Here is a 24,435-nt window from a genome sequence, read left to right as displayed (position 1 = left end):
GTACTGCGATGTAGAAGGTATGTGTAGAACGCGGACGTCACCAGTGGAGACTCATTCGCGCATGAAGTGAAGGTCAATTTCCACATGTTTCGTGTGCTGGTGTTGTACCGGATTGGTGGAGAGGTAGATGTCACTGATGTTGTCACAGTAGACAAAAGTGGTGCACCAAAGTGGATGATGGAGTTCACCCAAGAGTTATTGAAGCCAACATATCTCAGCCACTGCATTTGCCACAGCATGGTATTCAGCCTCCACACTGGATCGTGACACCGTGTTCTGTCGTTTGGATGACCAGGACAGGATGTTGTCACCGAGATAGACGCAGTAGCCTGAAGTAGAGCGACATGTGTCTGGAAACCTAGCCCAATCGGCATCTGAGTATACAACAAGAGATGTCGGGGATGATGAGCGGGTTATCGTCATGCCGAGGTCCAGGGTGCCTTTGATGTAGTAGATGATGCATTTTTGCAAGGGGAAGTGTGGCTCTCGAGGATCATGTATGCGGAGACAAACTTGCTACACTGCATAGGAAATATCTGGGCATGTGAATGTTAGGTATTGTAGAGCACCAGCTAGGCTTCGGTAATGAGTTGGGTTCTGGACGGGGGCACCGGAGGTGGCTGAAAGCTTGGCATTGGTGTCGAACGGAGTTGGTGATGGGTTGCAAGATGTCACGCTAGCCCGCTATATGATCCCAGTGGCATAATGTTTTTCAGACAAAAATAGGCCTTGAGGAGTGCAGTTGATAGCCATGCCAAGAAAGAAACTCAATGCACCAAGATCCTTCATTGTGAACTCTCGCTGTAGTGAGGAGATGATGCAGGAAAGGACTGCATTGGAGAAGGCTATGAGGATTATGTCATTGACATACAGGAGCAAGTATGTGATGTCATTGCCATGGCAAAAGACAAAAAAAAGGGAGGTGTCTGTCTTGGCGCTATTGAAACCAAGAGCGGTGATGAAGGTGGCGAACTGATTATAGCACACCTGAGGAGCCTGTTTCAAACCCTGGAGAGATTTGTTGAGGCGACAAATGTGTTGTGGCTTGTTAGAGGCAACAAAACCTAGAGGTTGTTGGGAGTAGACTATCTCGGCAAGAGTCCCATGGAGGAAGACATTCTTGACGTCAAGTTGGTTGATGGGCTAGATGTTGGAGACAGCTAGTGCAAGGACCGTACAAATAGTTGCTTGCTTGATGATGGGCTAAAGGTTTCATCAAAGTCAATGCTGGGTTGCTGAGAGAAGCCATGCAGCACCCATCGAGCCTTGTAGCGGTCAAGGGAGTTGTCCAGTTTGTACTTGTGTTGAAAGAGCCATTTGCTGGAGACAATATTGGCCTTAGGAGGAGGGATAACTAGATCTCATGTCTGGTTTGCCGTAAGAGCATTGAATTCCTCCACCATAGTCGCATACCAGTTCGGGTCTTTGAGGGCACTCTTGTATGTCTTCAGAATGGGAGAAATTGACGGTGTGGCATCGACCATAAGGTCGAATATTTGCTTTGGCACCCAGATTCCATTTTTGCCCCGTGTGCACATCTCATGCGCGTTGATTATTGACATGGTAGGGGTTGGAGCAGGTGCACTAGCATGAGGGAATTCCACCCGAGTCCCAGGCCCAACAGCAACGCGTGAACTCATGGTCGTTTCACAAATGGTTCCTGTTGGTCCGTCAACTTGAAGGTGCGCAAATCCTCCGCAATCAATAACTAGAGCGGGAGGGGGCAACTATGATCACGGAAGTCTCCTGATGTCCAACCGAAGATGAACTTCGAGCCCCTCGTACGTAGAGGCGCATGTAGAGGCACGCAAAGGCCCCACCTGAGTTGGAGGCGACGCGTTCGGCGCCATGTAGGGGTGTCTATTCAGGACAGGCAGCGATGGGCAGGAGACGGAGGGGACTTTGCCTGATTCCCAATGTGTTTCGTGTGTACATCGCCATGCATGGAGGGCAGCAGCAGTGGTACGGGCTCCAAATTTCCTAGTGAGAGCTCATCCTGCACTTTGTTAGTACCGTGTATAGCTTTCTGGAATGCATCATAAGGGAACGTATGTTCATCGGACACAACGTGTCGAAATGTGTTGATCCTATTTGTGGCAAGGTTGAGGCAACGAACTCCGTAGAACGGGGGGGGGGGGGGGCGAGTTTGTTTGCCACTGTGGAGGAGAGGTTCAGATAGCAGCGGCATCCAAAGACGCGAAGGTGATCATAAGACGGAGCCCGGGAAAAAAGCACTTGGTACAGAGTGTTAAACAGAAGCGGCTTCTTGGGGTGTCTATTGAGGAGGTAGGTTACAGTATGTAGAGCTTCAACACAAAAGGGCACTGATAGTCCGACTTGGAATAAGAGAGAATAGAGGATATTGTTTGTGGCAGGAATTAAGCGCTCAGCCTTACCGTTTTTGCTGTGAAGTGTGAGGGCAAGTGAAAGGATTCAATGGCCCAAGAGGGGGGGGTGTGAATTGGGAAATTTAAAAACTTGTACCGAAAACTAGAACAAATAACAATCTTAGCCCAGATGAAAGAAATGCGACTACATGAACAAGCTAGGAGAAGGCAACTAAACAAGCAAGCAAAGATACTAAGAAAATAGGGAATTGAAAGCTTGCAAGAATATAAATACTCAAAATAAAATGCAAAATAGTAACTAAATGGATAAGAGAACACCAGATTTTTTTTTCCTGATGTATCGAGGAGTTGGCACTCCCCCTAGTCCTCGTTGGAGCATCCACCAAGGATATTGCTCCCACTTGAGTCACCAAGACTCAAGTACTCCCTCATGATTGTCACTTCTCTATCTCCGAATTTGCAGGCATCAAACCAAGTACATAGCTCTTCCTGAGGCTCCCACAAAAACTCCAAGAGCTCACCGAGACACCACCAATCACAAAAGACCGGCTAGGTGTTGCCAACCACCAAGAGTAACAAGACAATAACTTCACTTGACCAAGATCAAGCCTAGACTACAGCTAGATGTCTACTTGCTACTCTCCAAGCACTAATGATATTCTTAATCTTCAATTAGAGACTTGGAAATCAACTCAAGTGCTCTCTTTTGCTTCTTGATGACACACATAGTGTATGAACTTCTTTGGAACGCAAGAGAGAGAAATTAAACCAAGTGGAAGGGTATTTATAGGCTAGAGATCCAAATTATAGCTATTTCCTAACCACCCACTTTTTCTGTTAACACTGGATTATCCCGTGAGAATCTCCTTATTCACACAGATAATCCGGTGAGTACAAATTTCCATTTCCCCTATGCCAGCTGTCATTAGACGTTACTGCTGAGAAATAGATCTAGTGTTGAATGTGCAGCTTGCAACTGAAGGCCAGTGTGCTGGAACAGGAAAGAGAACAAGCGACCATTGTTCTCTCTGTCCGACTGAAGTGTTGAAAATATGGCCTAGTGCTGCTGCTGAAGAGACTGAAAGAAGACCATCTGTTGCTCCTGCTAGTGAATCATGTCGGCCTGAAGCTTTGCCTGCATCTCAGCATGTGCTACTAGCTGCTTCTGCTGCTACTGAACTACTTGCTGCTGTTGCATCTACTGAAGAATCATTGCAAGTTTTGAAGTTTGCGCAGCAGAGGTCACTGGAGGAATAGTCTCAGGTGCTGAAGAAGTAAGAACAAATAACTTAGGGGCTGCCTCAGAAGAACCTCCTGCCTTAGCATCATGTAACCTAGCGATCGGAGGAATGTACTCAATGTAGTCCAAGTCCGAATCACTGTCCACGTCAAAGATATACTGAGGTAGCTTTGCCTCAGCCTTTGCTAGGGCCTAATCCTCAGCTGTAGCTCTCTCTCGCTCGTCAACAGGGATTTGCTCCTGAGCATGAATCATGGCTCGCTGACTATGGCGTCTGTCTGTGAGAGCAGAAGGAGCATACTCCTTGAAGCGAGTAGGAGACTCCTGATAGGTCTCGAGAAACTCGGGATACCTGATGGCGTGAGCAAGCAAATGAGAGATGAAGTGTGCATATGGCTGTTGTCTGGCTAGGGACATCCCTTCTGCAATAACATCCTCAATCTCACAAAAGATCAGATCCACGATGTCAATACGATGGTGAGTGAGGATAGGAAGACTCAACCACTATTGCAGGCTGGTGATGGCCTCTCCGTAGCTGATCCTCAACAGCAAAGTCCATCTCAGGGCCATGTGGATAGCCTTCGCTACATGTGTTAGCATGTTTGGCATTCGCGGTGAACCTGGAACGAAGGCATGTTTGGCATTCGCGGTGAACCTGGAACGAAGGGTTGTCTGAAGAGCAGCCTGATCTCCTTATCAGTTGGGAAGATGCCACCAACTAGAGGATGGCAAGGGGTTTTGGCATTCCGATAAACTACCTCGTGCAATACCTGGAACTCGCCTGCACCCCCAGAGCCTCAAGTAGATTGTTCTGATATAATCTGAAAGTGTCGCCCTAGAACATGAACTGAATAAAGTTCCTCTACATATCTGTCCACGTCAGTGAGCAGACCTGAAAATCTAGGGAAGGTGTTAAAGTGTTGCCTCACGTCCACTGCAGCTGACTGCATATAGCCCCAGTTGAGTATCTTGTGCTGGCTCAAACTAACCTACTTCCTGAGATAGGAGTAGAAGAAGCTCTCCTACAGGACTGTCCAGAACCAGGGATCAACTCCCTCATCCCTAACCTCAGGAAATGACTCCTCAATAGGTACAAAAAGTAGCTTCTTAATCCTCGATGACTTATAAGAAGTCACATTGATGAGTCTGAGCTCTGTCTCTGCCTGTGGCTGCTCTGTCTATTGCTGCTCTGCCTACTCCTCCTCCTCCTCAACTGGCTCTGGCTCCTGACGAGCCCTCTTCCGACTGCCTGACTGGCCGAAAGGTATTGTGCCCAACCTCCTGGCAGGACGGGTGCAGGTGGACCAACACAGAGTAGAGGAGTCACCTAGGATCGCGAAACCTCTTTGAGTGTATGCTACCTCAACTACTGCTAAAGCTCTACCCCACTCCTTCTGAGCCTTTGACTTCTTCTTTAACTACTCAATAGCCTTACCCTTGCCCTTATCAGCATGCTCATGACCCATCTGACAGATAGATAGATGACAACAGGATAAGCAAACGCATTAGGTTTTTTCTAAAAAAAGAAATTGGCAAGATATTGATCCAAAACTGAATTCTAAGCAAGAATTTTGGAGAAAAAAGACGAGCATACTATTGATTCACGTTTGCAACAAGGCAATGATCAAATTCAAACAATATGACTTTAATTTGAATGAATTGATCAAAAGCTATATGAAATTGGGACAAAATTGCAAGATTTTGACCTAGATTCGAAAGAAACGAGCACATTGTCGACAATTTAGGTCAACATGCATTAAAATAAGTTCAAAGAGAATTATATGGTTCTAAGTTTAGCAACTGATCATGAATTTCTCAGATTAGGGTTGAATTTGAATAAAATTTGATCAAATTTGAATGAATTGAACTTGAATTTGAAGAATTTTAGCAATTAAGCTCATATACAGATGAACATGCTCTCAAATTGCACAGAATTGAACTAATTTTGCATAGGTTTGAATGCAATTCACATAAATTTGCATGAATTGGAACAAAATTTCAAAAATTTAGAGCTAGGGTTTGGAAATTTGAAGATATGGCCGAGATTTGTGCTCACCGCGATGACTAGGATGGAGGTGATCGGCGGTGAGGGAGAAGAATGGCGACCGGCGACCGGGATGGCACCATAGAGGGCGGCGGCGGCTGCGGGAGCAGTGCGGTGGTGCTCAGGACGGTGGAGCTCTTGGCGACAGCTGCAGGTGCTAGGACGGCGAGCTGGTCGGTGAGCAGGCGCAGGGAGTACGGCGAGGTGCTAGTCAGCAGTGGTAGGCGCAGGGATGGCACTCCGATGAGAATGCGCGGCGATGAGATCGAAAATAGAGAGAGGAGAGTGGCGGCCAAGAGGTTATATGATAGGTGGATCCCGTGAATTATGAGAAGACCGGAAGGTCCAGTGATGCTAAGAACTGAGTACTAGACCAATATTTCCAGAGAGTATCTCAAAACGGACCTGCGACAACTTTCAAATATCGGATGTTCTGGTGATGTTCTTCTGAACACCAGATCTTCTTTCTGCATGCCAAGCTATTTTTCAAACACCAGACTGTCCGCTGCAACTAAGATGCTCACCGTATAAAGCCACCGAACCTTCTTTAGAGAAGATGAGCTGAGAGAACTGAAGACTGGATGATCCGTTGAGGAGAACGAAGGGGCACTGGATCATCCGGTGAGAAGGAAAAAAATTCTGCTGAACTAAAATCTCTTGTTGAGTCCAAACTTTAAAATAACACACAGCAAAAACAAATGTTTGGACTAGCTTGAGTGAAGCTGCACTCTCTCAAATACTATTTTGCAAATATTTGCCAAAAATGCTATATCATACATAATTTTGCAATAGACAGTAAGAACCAAATAAAAAAAGAGAAAAAGTCCAAGAAAATGTATGAGTCACATTACCTATGAACTTAAAGATTAAAGTTTTAAATTCGATAGGACATGACTCAATAGGCATTAAGCACTTACATCATTATAATCAAACTCATAGAGGTGTATATTCACATTGAGAGTGAACAACAATCTCAAAGAGTGATATCCTCCTTTGTGATCTCTCTACCGTCAATGCACATACAATGCATAACAAGTGCATAAAATTTAAACATGAATACAAGTTATATGTCATACGAATGTATAGCATAAAATAAATCTATCTTGTCATATTACTTCCCTTCTCAAGCTTCTTCATGATGAACCCAACAACATGTCTTGAGAGAAACTAGGAGACCACCATCTCAAGCAAAACCCATGTTCACCACTATTTTGAAAAGGTTAGACAAGCACCTATCATGAATACATCTATATGACAAGGCATCACATGACGTTTGAAGCATCTATCACGTTCAACTCCTTTCGCAATCTACAAAAGGTTGCTTCATCTAGAGGTTTTGTGAAGATATCCGCCAATTGATCTTCTGACCTTACTCCACTAAGCGAGATATTATTTTTAGCCACATGATCTCTAAGGAAATGATGGTGAATATCAATGTGCTTTATGCGAGAGTGTTGAACGGGATTGTTTGCTATTTTTACGGCACTTTCGTTGTCACAAAGGATGGAACCTTCTCTAGACAAACACCAAAGTCTAATAAGGTTTGCTTCATATAAAGGATTTGAGCACAACATGATCCAGTGGCAATGTATTCTGCTTCCGCGGTGGACAAAGCTACTGAGTTTTGCTTCTTAGAAGACCATGAAACTAGGGATCGCCCGAGCAAGTGGCACCCACCCAAAGTACTCTTACAATCCACATGACATCCGGTAAAATCCGAATTCGAGTATTCCAAGAGTAGGAAACTAGCACCTTTCAGGTACGATAAGACTATTCTAGGTGTATGCTTTAGGTATCTAAGGATTCTTTTAAACACGCTAAGATGTGATTCATTAGGATTAGCTTGAAAGCGAGCGTACATGCATACACTAAACATAATATCGGGCCTATATGTGGTAAGGTAAAGAAGCGACCTAATTATAGAACAATAAAGCTTTTGGTTAACTGGCTTACCTGTTTCATCCAAGTTGAGATATCCATTAGTAGGCATGAGGGTCTTGATTGGCTTGCAATCATCCATCTTGAATTTCTTGAGGATGTCCCTCATGTACTTCTCTTGATGGAGGAATGTTCCTTCCTTCAATTGCTTAATTTGAAACCCAAGGAAGTAGTTGAGCTTGCCAATCATCGACCGCTCGAACTTCCTAGACATCATGTCACCAAATTCCTTGTCAAACTCTTTGTCAGTTGAACCAAATATTATACCATCAACATAAATTTGACACAAGAAAAACTCATTGTCGATGATCTTTGTGAATAATGTGGTGTCCACCCTCCCGATCTTGAATCCTTGGTTGATGAGAAAGTCACGTAGGCGTCTGTACCAAGCTCTTGGGGCTTGATTGAGTCCATAAAGCGCCTTGTGTAACCTATAGACATGATTAGGATATCTAGAATCTTCGAAACCGAGGGGTTATTCAACATAAACAAGTTCATTGATGAAACCATTTAAGAATGAACTATTCACATCCATTTGATAAAGCTTAATATTATGATATGAAGCAAATCTAAGAAGGATACGAATGGCCTCAAGCCTTGCCACAGGAGTGAATGTTTCGCCAAAATCCAAACCTTCAACTTGTGCAAATCCTTACACGATGAGTCTTGCCTTATTGTGTATCACCATACCATGTTCATCTTGCTTGTTGCGAAAGACCAACTTAGTTCCGATTACATTCTTGTCTTGAGGCCTTTCTTCAAGAATCCATACTTTATTGTGGGTAAAGTTGTTGAGTTATTCTTGCATAGCCATCACCCAATCTGGATCCTTAAGAGCCTCATGTACATGTGTGGGTTCCAAACAAAAGACAAACGAGTAATGTTCATAAAATGAAGCATATTAACGAGAGCGAGTTCGTACTCCCCTAGATGGACTTCCAATGATCAAGTCAATACGGTGATCCTTGAAAATATGTGTATGCATCACTTGTGGTTCTTGAGGTGTATCTTGCTGTGGTGGAGCTTGAGATTCCTCTTGAGAGATATAGACATCATGTGATGAAAGTGGTTGATCATCATTGTCCTTATCTTCATCAACTTGGGGTGCCATGGAGGTGTGTGGAATTAGTAGAAGGTACATCTTCATCATCCTCCTTAGGCTTGATATCCGCAATTGTCATATTCTTCATTGCATCTCTCAAGGGTTCCTCACCTACATCATCACTAGAAACATCGTCTCATTGAGAGCCATTAGATTAATCAAACTCCACATCGCATGTTTCTTCAACAAGACTAGTGGCATTGTTGAATACTCGATATGCTTTGGAGTTAGATGCATAACTAACAAGAAAACTAATATCGTAATGTTTTTCAAACTTTCCTAGGCGTTCTTTTTTCTTGAAGATAAAGCGCTTACACCCGAACACCAAAAAGTATGAGATATTGGGTTTTCTCCTAATGAGAAGCTCATATGACGTCTTCAATAGTCGGTGGAAGTACACTTGATTGAATGCATGACACGCCGTATTGATTGCTTCCGCCCAAAATTTCTCTGGCATACCATACTCATCCAACATTTCTCTTGCAAGAGTGATCAAGGTCTTGTTCTTCCTCTCCACCATGCAATTTTGTTGAGGGGTGTAAGTTGATGAGAACTCATGCTTGATGTCTCTATCATCACAAAATTCTTCAATGTATATGTTCTTGAACTCCGTGCTGTTGTCACTTCGGATCTTCACAAGTGTGACCTCAAATTCTTTGAGCCCGCTTTGCGAACTTCTTGAAGATCCCAACGGTCTTGCTCTTTTCATCTAGAAAGAAAGTCCAAGTGTATCTTGTATAATCATTAACAATGACAAGGCAATAGAGATTATCACCAAGACTCTTGTAGGCAGTCGGTCCGAAGAGGTCCATGTGTAGTAGCTCCAAGGGTCTTGGTGTAGACATCATGGACTTGTATGGATGTGAGCTTGCAACTTGCTTTCCCGCTTGGCAAGCGCTGCACAACTTGTCCTTCTTGAATACAACATTCTTCAAAGTAACTACCATTCCGTTCTTGAACACCTTCTTGAGTTGGCTCATTCTAATGTGTGCAAAACGACGATACCAAAGCCAACCCATAGATGTCTTAATGAAGAGGTATGTAGTCAAGTAGCTTCATTAGAGGAGAAACCCACAAGATATATATGCCCATATTTAAAACCTTTAAAGATTAGATCATTATGCTTATTGCTAGTTATGATAACGTCATCATCACTAAATAAGCATGTAAAGTCTAAATCACATAGTTGGGCTACGGAAAGCAAATTAAAGCTAAGTGACTCTACTAAAAGAATATTATAAATAGAGAGATCATTGGAGATTGCTATCTTACCCAAACCTATCACATTTTCCTTACACTTATCACCAAAGGTGGCTTTGTCATGGTCTCCCACATCATATTCTAGTGAGGTGAACATCTTTATGTTGCTGGTCATATGTTGTGTGGATCCACTATTAAGCACCCAATACTTGCCACCGGCTTTATAGTTCACCTACAAACAGGGATCAAACTTTTTGTTTAGGTACCTAACCAAGTTTGGTACCTTTGAAGTGACTCATAAGTGTTTTAAGCATCCAAATTTGCCTAGGAAGTTTTCCTTTAGCTTGAGTTTCAATGAATTTAGCCATGACTTTCCCACTTTTAAGTTTATGCAATAGAAAATAGTGACCATTGAAAGTAGACTTGTACTTGGAAGGTAAAGTAGGAAGGGATTTAATAGGAATTGGACACTCCCTTGTTTTTTTGGTGACCGGTGACTTCAATATTGACAATATGAATCAACTTTCTTGATGAAGTAATTCTTGATCTCCGGTGACTTGATGATCTTATTCACCGGGTCAGGGAAGCATTCAAGGCATGTCTTGTTGTAGTACAATGCATTCTTCATGAGAATTTCCTTGTGTTTGTACTCCCCTTAGTCAATCGGGCCACATATGAATTGAGATTTGCAATCTCCTCTTTGAGCTCTTGCTCCCTTGCATGGTTAGTCTTAGAAGATGATATACTATCACATGAAGAGGAGCATGATATAGCAAGAAGATAATCACAAGAAGTAGATGCATTAACCTTAACAACATCTATAGTAGGCAATTCATTCATGCTAGGATCAATGGCATCATAAGTTAAATCAAGTTCTTAATGTTTGCATTTCAAGTCAATATGTTCAAGTTTTAGCTTCTTGTTACTAGCCTCAAGAGACTTGCTAGATGCAACTACTTCATAATGTTTCTTAAGCACATCATTGTATTTAGCAAGAAACTCATCATGATTAGAACTAAGCATAGCATTAGTATTTTTAAGAGACTTGATTTTAGCTTTTTATTTTTTGATGATAGTAGCATAGTCATTCAGCTTAGATAGATCATTAAGAGAAAGACCATCATCATTACTACTACTACCATCATCCTCACTACTCACCTTGTTGTTACCTTTTGCCATGAGACACATAGGTGGTGGAGGTAGAGGTGGATCATCATTGGTGATGGCGAGGTCTGCGAAGTTGTTGTCTTCATCATCGCTTGAATCATCACTTGAGCTTTCGCCGGAGACCCATTCACCAACAATGTAGGCCTTGCGGCCTCCACCCTTCTTACTGAAGAGTTTCTTCTTCCTCTTTTCTTGATCCTTCTTCTTGTGCTTGTCCTCATTATTAATTGCATCAATCTTCTTCGACTTATTCTTGTTTCTCTTGTCAGGATGAGGGAAATCATATGATATGTGGCCAAAATTACTATAATTATAGCACTTTTTCTTATCTCCGCCACCATACTTGTCAAATTTTTTTGCACGAAATTTGTTCTTCTTGGGATCATAGTTGTAGCCCTTCTTTTGAAACTTGGAGATCATCCTTGTGGTTCTTCTCATGAGAAGAGCAAGCTCGGTGTTGGAGTCGCCACCATCATCATCATAGTCATCATCTTCATCACCTTCACTTGATGATAGGAGCTTCTTCTTCTTCTCAACCATATTTGCCTTGAGAGCAAGATTCTTCTTGGATGAAGACTCATGATCTCCAAACAAGAATATCTCAAGAGCACATGTCTTTCCAATGGCGGTGATGGTCATATCATTGATGTCCCTTTCATGAATAAGAGAGATGACAATGTTGTATAGTAGCTTGGGAGACACCAGCAAGATCCTATAAATAACGTCTCCTTGAGACAATTGAGTGAGTTCAAGAGAATTAATTTCTTCCATAAGCATATTCATGCTAGAATACATATCATTGCATAACTCATTATGAATCATCTTGAATTGATTAAGAGCATTCATAAGCACATGATATCTTTCCTCGCGAATTTTTCTAGAACCCTCATGAATTTCACAAAGAGCGGTTCAAATCTCATTAGCAAATTCCTTGCTCCTAACTCTAGAGAAAACATCTTCACTAATTCCCTCGAATATAGCATTCTTAGCCTTAGCATTCCACCTAACTTGTTGTTAGGTAAAATGTTGATCAAACCCAATGAAGGCGACTAGCCAAACTTCAGGCAAAATAGCCTCAAAATAGCTCACCATGCAAACTTTCTAATAGACGAAGTTCTCTCCCTCGAACTTTGGCACGCTACTTCCACTCCCCGGGGCCATTGCTCTATGATTTTAAGCCTATCAAGAGCACGAGTCTCTAATACCAATTGAAAGGATCGAATGGCCCAAGAGAGGGTGAATTGGGCAATTTAAAAACTTCTACGGAAAACTAGAACAAATAACAATCTTAGCCTGGATGAAAAGAAATGTGACTACACAAACAAGCTAGGAGAAAGCAACCAAACAAGCAAGCAAAGACACTAAGAAAATACGGAATTGAAAGCTTAGAAAAATGTAAATGCTCAAAATAAATTGCAGAATAGTAAAGAAATGGATAAGAGAACACCAGATTTTTTTCCTGAGGAATCGGGGAGTTGGCACTCCCCTCTAGTCCTCGTTAGAGCATCCACCAAAGATATTGCTCCCCCTTGAGTCACCAAGACTCAAGTTCTCCCTCATGATTGTCACTTATCCATCTTCGGATTGGCGGGCATCAAACCAAACACATAGCTATTCTCGGGGCTCCCACAAGAACTCCAAGAGCTCACCGAGATACCACCAATCACCAAAGACCGACTAGGTGTTGGTAACCACCAAGAGTAATAAACCAATAGCTTCACTTGACCAAGATCAAGTCTAGACTACATTTAGATGTACACTTGCTACTCTCTAAGCACTAATGATGTCCTTAATCTTCAATTAGGGACTTGGAAATCAACTCAAGTGCTCTCTCTTGCTTCTTGATGACACACACAGTGTATAAACTCCTCTGAAACACAAGAGAGATAAATGAAACCAAGTGTAGGGGTATTTGTAGGCTAAAGATCCAAATTATAGTCATTGCCTAACCACCCATTTTTTCTGTTAACACCGGATGATCTAGTGAATATCTCCTTACGCACACCGAACAATCCGGTGAGTACAAACTTTCATTTCCACTATGCCAGCTATCAGTAGCCATTACTGTTGAGAAATAGTCCGGTGGCATCATCCGATGAACATCGACCCAACACCGGACCATCCTGTGAGTACAAACTAGCCAAATTTTCCCGTTGCAACCCTCTCTGAAAAGTATGGCCGGTGATGATTTCATTTCCATCACCGGACTATCCAGTGGGTTAAACTTCTTTTGTCCTCAAAATCTTCTCTGGTAGAAAAGCTCTGGTGTACATATGTGTTTATCACCGGACTATCTGATGAGTAGAACTCCTTCAATCCAACCGAAGCAACCCTCTCTAAAAATATTACTCTGGTGATTCATTTTCGCCTTCACCGGACCATCCGGTGATTGAAGTTTCTTCTGCCACCAGAAACTGTTCTCTGTAAGAATTGGTCTGGTATACACACCATCTTCACCGGACCATCCGGTGAACTGAGCTTCAGAATTCTTGCCTTGGAATTGCCTTTGGAATAATTAGTCTGGTGCTGTCATCATTGCATCACCGGATAATCCGGTGAGTTGAACTTCAATTTTTCCTAACAAACCCGCTTCTGCTGAAAATAGACCGATGATATCACCACACTATCACCAGACTATCCGGTGTAACACTTCTAAAATTTTTGCCCACGTGTCACCTAGAAAATCATTCGGTGATTACATCACTTTGTTCATCGGAGCATCCGGTGCATATAGAGTGTTTTCTGTCTTGAGATAACCATATGCTCCGGTGAGATTACTTCACATAGACCAAATCATCCAGTGAAGTAAATTTTCTCTGAGCTCATCCAATTCAACCTTTCTTGAGCTCTAGCTTCTCGACATGTCAACCATGAGCTTCTATGAGCTACCTAGTGCTAGAATTTTATAAGTGTGTATCAAACCAAGTCTAGACTCACTAGGTCAAGCTAGTACTCTTAGCCCCTCTTTATAGTATGGTCAAAAGACTAAAGAAAAATAATATATACTACTCTAAGTGTCCTTCATCTCTTTTGTGACACTTAGAACTAGAAGATCCTTAATCTTAGTGCACAAGTCCTTTGATCGCCCACATAATCGCCTTAGAGATCAAGAATGCCCAATTTTCATTATGAACTGAATTTTTTATTCCCTTCAAAACAAATTGTTAGTTACAATGATACGGTTATCATTAATCACCGAAACACTTACCACTTACCTAGAGGCCTAGATGCTACAGCAAGATAAGCAAAGATGTGTGCCATGTGAGAGAAAGAATGTGCGTGCAGCATTGTTACTGAACTCACGACCATTATCACATTGTATGTTTTGGACAGTGGTGTTAAAATGTGTGGAGACATAGGCAAATAATTGTTGGAGGGTAGGAAATGTCTCAGATTTTACCATAGAGGGAAAGTCCAAGAATAATGTGAATGATCATCCAAACAGATTAAGTAATATTTGTAACCGGATATGCTAGGGATCGGAGAGGTCCATAGGTCACAATAAACAAGTTTCAAATTTTTATTTATGCGGGAACTTGAGGCTGCAAAAGGAAGCCTTACGTGACGACCAAGTTGGGACGCATGACATAGGGTCGTGCTGATATTGGGTTTATTGCGTGAAAAGGCATTTGCAGAAATTAAGCGGGAGATTGAACGATGGCCTAGGTGACCAAGCTAGCAATGCCAAAGCTTGAGCAGTGTGGTGGCGACTAGGGCACTTGGTGGAGATGCGTGTGCCGCAGGATGTATGGGATAGAGGTCGCCGGAGCTGTTACATCGGAGAATCTTGGCCTTGGTTTGAAGATCCTTCACAGAGAGACCAATCGGGTCAAATTCCACTGAGCAAAGATTATCAATGGTGAACTTGCGAACCGACATGAGATTTTTAACTATTTTTGGAGAAATGAGAACATTTCGTTGATGAAGTTTTCTAGTGGGAGAATTTAGCAAGGTGTGACCAGAAGAGACAACGGGCATATGGGCTACATTGCCAACTATGATGTGGCTGGGAAGGGAGGAGCAAGGGGTTGTAGAGAGAGAAAGATTACCAGGTTCTACAGTAAGATGAGCGGATGCTCCAGAGTCCATGTATCAGGAAGGGGCACCCGACTACTAGATCGCCATGGTGTTTAGCGCGTTGATGAGAGACACCTGATCCCACGATGGTGTCATTTGTGTATCAGTCTGGAAAACACATGCGCCTGAGGGGGTGCTCCAGGGCGGGGGCCAGCCTGGGGAGGGCACGACGCGAGGATGCCGGGGGCACCCTGTCTAGGCCACATTTGGATTGTTCATGTCCACGGGTTGTACACCGTGGGACAGGAGGTGTTGGTGTGGACGCCGGAGTCGTTCCCGAGACCATCGGTCCTGTTCTTCCCCTTCTTGCAGTTGTTGGAGTTGCGGTTTGAGCCAGTGCCCTGTCCAGTGGAGGCGACAAGGGCAGTTGCCGGTGTTGGCCATTCCACATGTGTCGACTGCTCATGGAGCAGTAAAAGCGAGTGAACCTCCAGGAACGTGGGGAAGGGCTTCTGCGCCGGTACTGTGGTTTGGTATATGGCAAAGTTCTCGTTGATGCCATGAAGTAGGGTGAGGACGAGCGTGCGGTCGGAGATGGCTTCACCGATGTCACTAAGGGTGTCAGCGAGGGTCTTCAAGCGATTGCAGTATTCAGTGATGGACATCCTACCTTGGGCGAGAATGCGGAATTCGGCCTCAAGATGGATGGCCTGACTTTTCTTGTTGTTGCGGAAAAGGTTCTCAATGTTCATCCAGATGGTGCGCGTGGTGCTCCCAGAAACGATGACGATGGTGAGGATCTCATTAGAGATTGAGCCATACAACCAGGACCGAACGCTCCACTTGTTCTGGGCCCAGTCGATGTCCGTCTCGTCGGGCGCGGTGCCATCAACATGTTTGCCGAGGGCAAACTTTCCAAGGGCAGTAAGGAAGAAATCACTCCAAATGGAGTAGTTGGACTGGTGGAGCTCTAGTTTTGGGATATGGGAGATTGCATTGGCGGAGCTGATGGCATGCGCAGAGGGCTTAGCCGTCGGTCATATCGTGAGTTGTTAGATAGGCAGCGGAAGGGTTCGTACGTAGGATCGTTTAGATCCCTGGTACCATGAAAGTGTATAAGCTATACACAATGATTTGCGCTGAGGGGTTTACATGTATATATATAACCAAGAGAGGCTTGTCTGCTAATGCTGAATCCACGTACTAAAGGCTAGCACTAAAGACTAATAACTAGCACTATTCTAGGGATTATATCCAGCTAGCAACGATACAAAATAAGTGACCAGATATAATGTATGCATTTGGAGAGAGATTATCTCTTAACAAGACATGCCAAAATAGGACCATACGAAAAAAAAAAAGAGGATGCGAGGTGGCCGTGCACTACGATTTACTCCTTGGATGAATAATCTAATTTAACAAGTAAGCTGCAGCTCCTTGAACAAGGCTGACGATTCTGCCCACAGCTTCTTGGCAACTTCAATGTCGTACGACAGCCCGGAGGATCGAATGGTCCTGCCTTTCCCTCCGAATAAATACTTCCCAGAAGCTTCCTAAAACACCACAACACAAAAATGCAATTCAAAGTATAACTAGTAGTGATTAGTCAATGCTAGCACATCGTCATTTTGTTGCGAATGACTTAAGTTTTGCAAGGATTTAACAGCAAGTTTGCCGGCGGAGCCAAAGCGGCATCAAGGACAGCACCAACCCCGGAATCAGTTTGCTGAGATTCAGGAAGCGCAGAACGGAGAATGCAAACCAAGAGAGGCATGGAGGAAGCTCCCGCATGATGTTTGTTTCCACTACACCTGGATCAGCAGCCCTAGAAACAAAGTGTAACAAGTCACAAAAAAAAGTAAAATAACAAAGTGGTAATCGTGGATGAATGAGCGAATTGCCAAAGCTTATGTTAAGTTGTAACAAAGAGTCTGAAACATCGGGATGAGGTTCCTACATTATCCTTCTACAGCAAACATGAAACTTTTTATATTCTCTGATTATTGTAATATCTGAATCAGATATGTTTCAGCAAGGGTTTTCTCTGTAACTACAGGACACAAGGTTCTGTTAAACATAGTATAATTAGAGTATGGTCCATTTAGAGTCTAATAGGGGTCCTTGTTCATAGAAATGACTAATGAGAGTCCATCTTGACTTTAATTGTAGTCCTTAGCGCTATAAATAAAAGGTGTGAAGGACATGAGGGACAACAAATAATTATTCTCCAAAAATTCTATGCCAAATAAAATGGGACCCTATTGCTTCTATAGGCAAGGATGCGGGGGTTTTTTTTTACACAACGTTGCAAACGAGCGTGTGGCTCACCGATAAGACGCAAGGGCGTGTCTTCACTGGTCCGGGGTTCAAATCCCGGGTTTACACCTCGTTAAAAGGTCTTCAAAAAAGACCCAGGGCAAAGAGGATCCGGTGTAAAAAAGTAAGGATGCGGTATTACTGTATGGAGAATAAAAAAAAATGAATGACAGAAATAATCGATGGTGCATACATGACAGAGACAGCAGATGACAAGTGAAGCTGTCGATGAAGCTCATATGAGAACATCAGTAAACAAACTGCAATAGGAAAATGAATTAAAAAAGTTAGGATAGAATTACATGAAGTATACTAAAAATATTGAGCCAACAGACTTACGCTTGGTGTACTCGTAAGTAGAAACTAAAGGGTAACTTTCCGCCACTGAGCACCGACCAAATTTCGTTCCTCTCAATGCATCCTCTGACACTGGATATGCGAAAATTGCACATTTTTGCCAAACTACATGTCCGGTTAGTGGTTCTTATAGTGAGAGAAAAGGAAACAAATAAAATGGTAGCATATGATATATCTTAAATGCAAACTAAGTTCCATTGAGCACCAAGTATGAGCTACTGGAAGAGCAGATGGTACAAGTACATATCAATCTCGAAACAGCAGAGCAGGCAATTATGAGGACAGCAAGATTTTGAGCAATAGTCGACAGCTACAAGGACGCACTACACCTGCTCGACGGAATGCTCAAGCAAAACGCACGGCGGGGAACACGCGACTCACCGAGCACGACGTGGTAGCCCTCCCGCGCCAGCCCGCCACCACCGCCCTGCCCAGCCCCTACGTCGCCTGTCGAAGATTTATGAAACACCAATCTTATGGAGTTGTGAATAAAGTAGGAGATATTTTCTATCATCTAATCACACTTGTACATACAAATTTATACATGTTCAATTTTTAAAAAAAATAATAGTTCTATGTTATGTTTGACTTATATTGTTTTTCGATAATTTTTATAAGAGTGATCTTATCAGTCTAGATAGATCTAAATCTAATCGAGTACTTTTTACAAGTAGTCGGGAAGGATTATTAATGCAGATTACAAGTACATAAGGCTTAGAGCTTGAGGCTTTCATGGGTTTGAATGGATCTGAATGATTTTCTCCTGTAGGATCTCCTAGCTCTGTATATATCCAGGGGTTATCTTGTGATCTTTGGACTCATTTTTAGAGATAGATTTCTTTTTTACGAGATATCTCGGTATCTGCAAGCAGTTTTTATACATCTAGGATTTCCTCTCCGGACACGGTCGTATGCCCTGTGAATATAGAAAATCTTAGAGAATACATATTTGATAATGATATATGGTAGTTTTATACTACCTATTATCATACACCATGTCCATGATGCGAAGATAGAGAGAGGTAGACACACATGCATAATGGCAGTTCTTGGGTGCGTAGCATACCCCGATGACCACGCAGAGGGGACGGCAGCCTTAGCTGACAACATCGAGCCTTGGTCGTCGATGGCGAGGGATGGTGGCCCGACCACGACGGAGGAGGAGGAGGTGGGAGTAGAGGAGGGAGAGGTCCACAGGATGGCCATGCGCCATGAGGAGCGCATCTCGGTACATGGAAGTCAGTGTACCATGGATTCGGTCCATGTGTAGCTGTGATGGGAATGTTTTCAGTTAACTTGATTGGGAGTGGTCAACCTTAAAGATTTGGAATTTTTGTAAGTACATTCCATCCCACCTATACTTTCTTGTGTACAAGAAAAACCACTAGAAAAATGTTGTTTGGGTAAAGAGAAATAAAGATAAATAAAAGAAATAAAATGTCACGTGTCATACTATAAATTGGATTCGGCTTTTAAATATTCGAGATAAGGTCTCGTATGGTTATTTTCTCTTGGTTAGCAAATTACTATCTGAAACAAGATTGCAACCATCAGCGCAACTTCTAATTAGCTTTAACTTCCGCCAAAACAATATAATACGGGATCAAACCAATCGCCACGAACGGGTGAAAAATCGCGAAGGGATTTGGAATTGGAAAGGGAATCGATGAATGGAAAGTCATTGAGGGTGAGACGAGGCAACACTGCTACAGCTTCATAACGAGGCAATACTGGAGAGCCCGTCGCGCCGTGCGCGAGAGGGATTTGGAATTGGAAAGGAAATCCTTAACTTGCTCATGAATCCATTTTAATCTACTTATAATTTTTTACAAAGTTACTTATATAGCTCCTACCGTGCGTGAGAGGAGGACGGCGGCGGCGGCGGCGGTGCTAACACAGTGGGAAGCTGGATGTAGCAGAGCCTGGCATGGGGAAGAGGCGAGAATGTGGATTTGTGAAGAGAAAGGAGAGAGAATCCCGTTCTGAAGGGAATGTTCTTAGGAATCTCTTCGTGATGGGAACCGTGAAGAGAAATCGTTAGAACGCTGAAGGAAATGAAAATCTTTTTGTGAATGAATTTTGGTCCCTGACGGGAATCACTTGAGATGGTCTTAGCTAAAGAATGTGCTTCACCATCGGAGTTCATTTCTTTATGTAGTGTTTGGTTAGAGAACAAGGTAGGATAGAATGATTTTATTCATATATTTAAGGATATGATAATTTCATTCATATATAGATGTTTGTTTAGTGGGTGGGATGTAACGAGTCTATTTTAGTACCTCAGAACTATCATCAGTGTCATGTTTGAAGTGGGACGACTGCGTTTCACCGTTTTTTTGGAACGGCTCTGTCCCGAATCTTTGAAGAATATCCTCTGATTTCAAACTATTCTATCTCGCTGCTCTCCATCCAAACAGCTCAAAAACAAAATGAATCCGCTCTATCCCATTTCGTCTTACGAACTAAATACTACCTTTCAATATCTGTTTAAAGCAGTGGTGAAGGTACATGGAGAGCATGGGATGCGGATGCACCCACACAAAAATCGAAAATTAATACTAACCCTTATAATTTTACCTCTATCGCATCCTCATAACTCAAACTCTTACACCAACAGCAGGCTGATGTCAAGCGTAAAATTATACGTGGGTAAAATCCTACACTCCTCTATTTCACTCTAGCTACTTGTGTAAAGGATCCGCGAGATTCTGTTGGTAATACTAATGAGAATCGCATGGATACGAGACCAAGATATGCGTACAACAAACGAAGAATTTACAGGATCCGTGTAACTTCTGAAAGAAGAAAAATACGAATTCTGGCTGACTTCAAATCTTCATGCTCCTAGCTATCATTTCCTTGCACTTGCATGTGTTGCTGTGCTTTTGGTCCCACCACCTAGGAGATTGTAGAAAACGGCGACACCAGTGACAGTAATATTTCCGGCCAATACCTTAGAGCAGGATATTTCAATAAAACTACTGGTCTCCAATTAACTGGAAATCGTAGCTGCAAAAACAATTGGTAACTGTAGCTGCAAAATAAGACCTTGCTTACTCTATCATGCGCAAAAAAGGTCAAAAGATAATAATAAAAAAATCAGCCACGGAGAGAAGACGTCTCTCAGCTTTGTCTTAAAGATAGGAGTACCAAATACTTTAAGATCATATTTATATGATCTTTAATGCCCTCTTAATTGAAGGCTCTACCAAGTGAACTATAGCTCGATTCTTAAAAGGTCCAAGTGAACTATGGGCTCTATTCTTACAACGTAAACAACAACAAAGTCTTTTAGTCCCAAGCAAGATAAGACCCCAACATCAAAAAAACTATATTAGATTAGAGTGTCCTCGGAAATTTACTCCTTGGATAAACGATCCAATTTTAACAAGTTAGTTTCAATTAGTCCCCAGATCACGTCCTCTAAGCTGCAGCTCCTTGAACAATGCTGACGATTCTGCCCACAGCTTCTTGGCTACTTCCGTGTCGTACGACAGCCGGGAGGATCTGATCGTCCGTCCTTTCCCTCCAAAGAAATACTCCCCAGATGCTTCAGCCGGCGCCAAAGCGGCATCAAGGACAGCACCAACCCCGGAATCAGTTTGCTGGAGGAGATTCAGGAAGCGCAGAACGGAGAATGCAAACCAAGAGAGGCATGGAGGAAGCTCCCGCATGATGTTTGTTTCCACTGCACCAGGATCAGCAGCCCTAGAAACAAGAAATATAGCGAGTCATAAGCTCATATATATGTGCAATAACAAACTGGTAATCATGGATGAATCTGCGAATTGCTAACAAAGAGTACTGAAACATGGATGAGCATTCCTAACCTATCTTCTACAGCAAACATGAGTCATGACAAATATTTATATTCTGCAATTATGTTTGTAACATCTGGAAAAGATGTTTTTTAGTGGAGAGTTACTCTGTGACTAGAATAAAAGGTTCTAGTGAGCATGGTATATTTAGAGTCTGGTCCACACTAGAGTCTACTCCACAGTCTAACAAGAGTCTATTTTTGAACTTCATTGTAACCCTTAGCACCATTTTTGAGGTTCTAGGACCTTAGGGACAGCGCATAATTATTCTCAAAATTTTCTACATCAAATAGAATGGGCCTGTAGTTCTTCCAAGGCAAGGATGTAGTTTTATTGTATGGGCAAAAAACAAACATCGAGATAATTGATGGAATAATGGTGCATACATGACAGAGACAGCAGAAGATATGTGAAGCTGTTGATGAAGCTCATATGAGAATAGGAGTAAACAAACTGCAATAGGATAATGAATCAAAAAAACTGGATAGAATTACATGAGATATACCAAAAAAATTAAGCCAAGACACTCACGCTTGGTATACTCATAAGAAGAAGCTAAGTGATAACTTTTCCCCGCTGAGCACTGACCAAGTTTCATTCCTCTCAATGCACCCTCAGACACATCAATACCTGAGACTGGATATGTGAAAACTGCACATGTTATCAAACTATATGTCTTGTTCTTGCACAAAAAAGAAAGGGAAACAAGTACTGGTAGCATACTAGCTTATCATCGACCTGAAATGCAAACTGAGTTTTCATCGAGCACCAATTATGAGCTACTGGAAGAGCAGATGATAATTGTGAGCAGATAGTACAAGTACATATCAGTCTCAAATAGCAGAGCAGGCAATTATGTGACCAGCAAGATTTTGAAGTTCTGAACAATGACACAACCATAAACTGGACATACTAGCATATGGAAGGCGACAAGAAAAATGGATAAAATAACACATAGATATGAACAAATATATACAAAGGAAATGTTCAGTTGATACCCATGCTACAGTTATTCAACATAGGTTCATAAACAGTTCATACAGTTTCCTGACTAAAATAGTAAAAAAAACGTATTAGTTAACCCTTACCACATCTGTGTGTGAAAGATGTTAGATTAACCACTCGAGAAGGTACCGGGCTGTTCTTCAGCAGTGGTACAAGAATGTTGGTCAGGATAAATGGACCGATGTAGTTTGTCTGTATCATTCTGAAATTTGCATGTGGTAAAGGTTTATTTAGAAATTAGCCGAAAGGCAAAAATATAATGCTGAAATGTAGAAAACAACATAGATTGACGACACAACGGTTTTATTTTTCAAGAACACTGTCAAGTGAAGCACCTACTCATCAAGCCCGTCCTCGGTAATTCGATGTGACTTCGCTAATATACCAGCATTATTTACCAAAAGCTGAATAGCAGGCTCCGAATTTGTCTCCAGAATCCACTGCTTTAGCGAACTTTCAAATTTCTTTATTGATCTGTATGATGACAAGTCGAGTTGAAATGCTTCAAGATAGGCGTCTGATTGTTGCCTCTGAATTTTTTCAACAGCCTGTTTTACACAGTGTGACAATCATGCATGACAATGGTAAACGATAACATAACATACATGTAGAGCAAGATCTATATAATACCTCAGATAACAACTGCATGCAACGTCCAGCTGACACAAAATAGAATTAAATACCAGTTCAGTACTATATCAAGTCATGGACATGGATGAATCAATCTGACAAGAACAAAAAAAAAAACAAATATCTACTCCAATGACTATGGCAAGGATAGAAATGTGTGAACATAGAACAGAATATAGATACAACAAAGGATCAACTAACTACTGAAACAACTATCACTGACTAATGAACAATGATATCAAAACATTAGCATCACAGCTACTTTCGAAGATTCATCGAGTTCATGGTTTCCAAGAAAGGAACACACCGTGCTTAAGGGCTGAATCAGAGCAGAAATGTTTACATAATTAATTCACGATGGACAGCAAGGAAAATAGAATGGTTTGTAGATTCAATTACTTTGGCAATAACGAGTCAACTACAAAGACGCTCAACACCTGTTCGACGAAATTCCCAACCAAGCACGGGACTCACCGAGGACGACGTGGTAGCCCTCCCGCGCTAGCGCCGCCGCCGCCGCTTTGCCCAGCCCCGACGTCGCCTGCACCAACACCATAGCGGGAGACGTTACACAGACAACCATGGAGAGAGATAGAGAGAGGTAAACACGTGCACGAGAGAGGTTCTTGAGTACGTACGTACCCCGGTGACCACGCAGATGGGACGGCGGCCTTCGCCGCCAGCGCCGGTCCTTGGTCGCCGGCGGCGAGGGATGGCGGTCCGGCCGCGGAGGAATACGAGGAGGTAGGAGTGGAGGAGGGAGAGGGTCCACAGGATGGCCATGCGCCAGAACTGCGGCGAGCACACCATGCGGAGCGCGGCCCGGTCCATGGAGAGGGTCCGTGTGCGGTGGTGGACTCCGTGTCCGAGCCGTAGAAGATGACGTATATACGCAGAAGCCTAATCTTCTCCCTGTGGCCCACATGGCTACAGTGCTAGCAGTCTTTCGCTACATGGCACTCCATAAATCTGACAACCAAAAAAACGTCGAATTGGATCAAAAAATTTCCTGTTTTGTATGTACACGAAATATGTTCAAAAGTGTTGCTGGGATATTTAAATATTGAGCTATATATATAAAGCATTTCTTGTACTCCCGGATGTACATACTCTCTCTAATCTAATGGTTGTTTAGAAAGAAGTATATACATATTAAAAAGTGGTATCAGAAAAAAAAATTCACTTATAAAGAAGTATATAAGTATTAAAAAATAGTATGTATATATATATATATATTATAAAGTGGTATATAC

General features: G+C 42.5%; 1 protein-coding gene across 2 annotated transcripts; it reads right to left on the bottom strand.

Annotated features, from left to right (window-relative positions):
* Positions 1-20,876: 20,876 nt before the first annotated feature.
* Positions 20,877-24,080, bottom strand: LOC133902497 (short-chain dehydrogenase TIC 32, chloroplastic-like). 2 transcript variants are annotated; one of them, XM_062344106.1, is made up of 8 exons: positions 23,825-24,080; positions 23,657-23,723; positions 23,183-23,211; positions 22,892-23,100; positions 22,636-22,754; positions 22,079-22,198; positions 21,934-22,000; positions 20,877-21,437 (listed from the first exon to the last, which is right to left on the bottom strand). In XM_062344106.1, exons 1-8 carry the CDS (start codon positions 24,011-24,013, stop codon positions 21,128-21,130), a joined length of 1,110 nt encoding a protein of 369 aa, XP_062200090.1. In that variant the 5' UTR covers positions 24,014-24,080; the 3' UTR covers positions 20,877-21,127. The 2 variants fall into 2 exon arrangements, with proteins under 2 accessions (XP_062200090.1, XP_062200091.1); XM_062344107.1 differs by having other exon boundaries at positions 22,079-22,183; positions 23,825-24,079.
* Positions 24,081-24,435: the final 355 nt, after the last annotated feature.

The sequence above is a fragment of the Phragmites australis genome, chromosome 20 (genome assembly GCF_958298935.1).
Source record: "Phragmites australis chromosome 20, lpPhrAust1.1, whole genome shotgun sequence".
Classification (NCBI taxonomy): domain Eukaryota; kingdom Viridiplantae; phylum Streptophyta; class Magnoliopsida; order Poales; family Poaceae; genus Phragmites; species Phragmites australis.
Note: the sequence above shows the minus strand (reverse complement) of the source record. Positions and strands in the feature narration are given on the sequence as shown.

Bases quoted from the DNA above. Each gene is read 5' to 3' on its own strand.
- LOC133902497 (XM_062344106.1), bottom strand. From the start codon at position 24,013: ATGGACCGGGCCGCGCTCCGCATGGTGTGCTCGCCGCAGTTCTGGCGC. The intron at 23,212-23,656 runs GTGAGTCCCGTG...ATTTTGTGTCAG, and splicing joins GGGCTACCACGTCGTCCTCG to CTGGACGTTGCATGCAGTTG. The intron at 22,199-22,635 runs GTAAGGGTTAAC...TAACATGTGCAG, and splicing joins ATCTTTCACACACAGATGTG to TTTTCACATATCCAGTCTCA.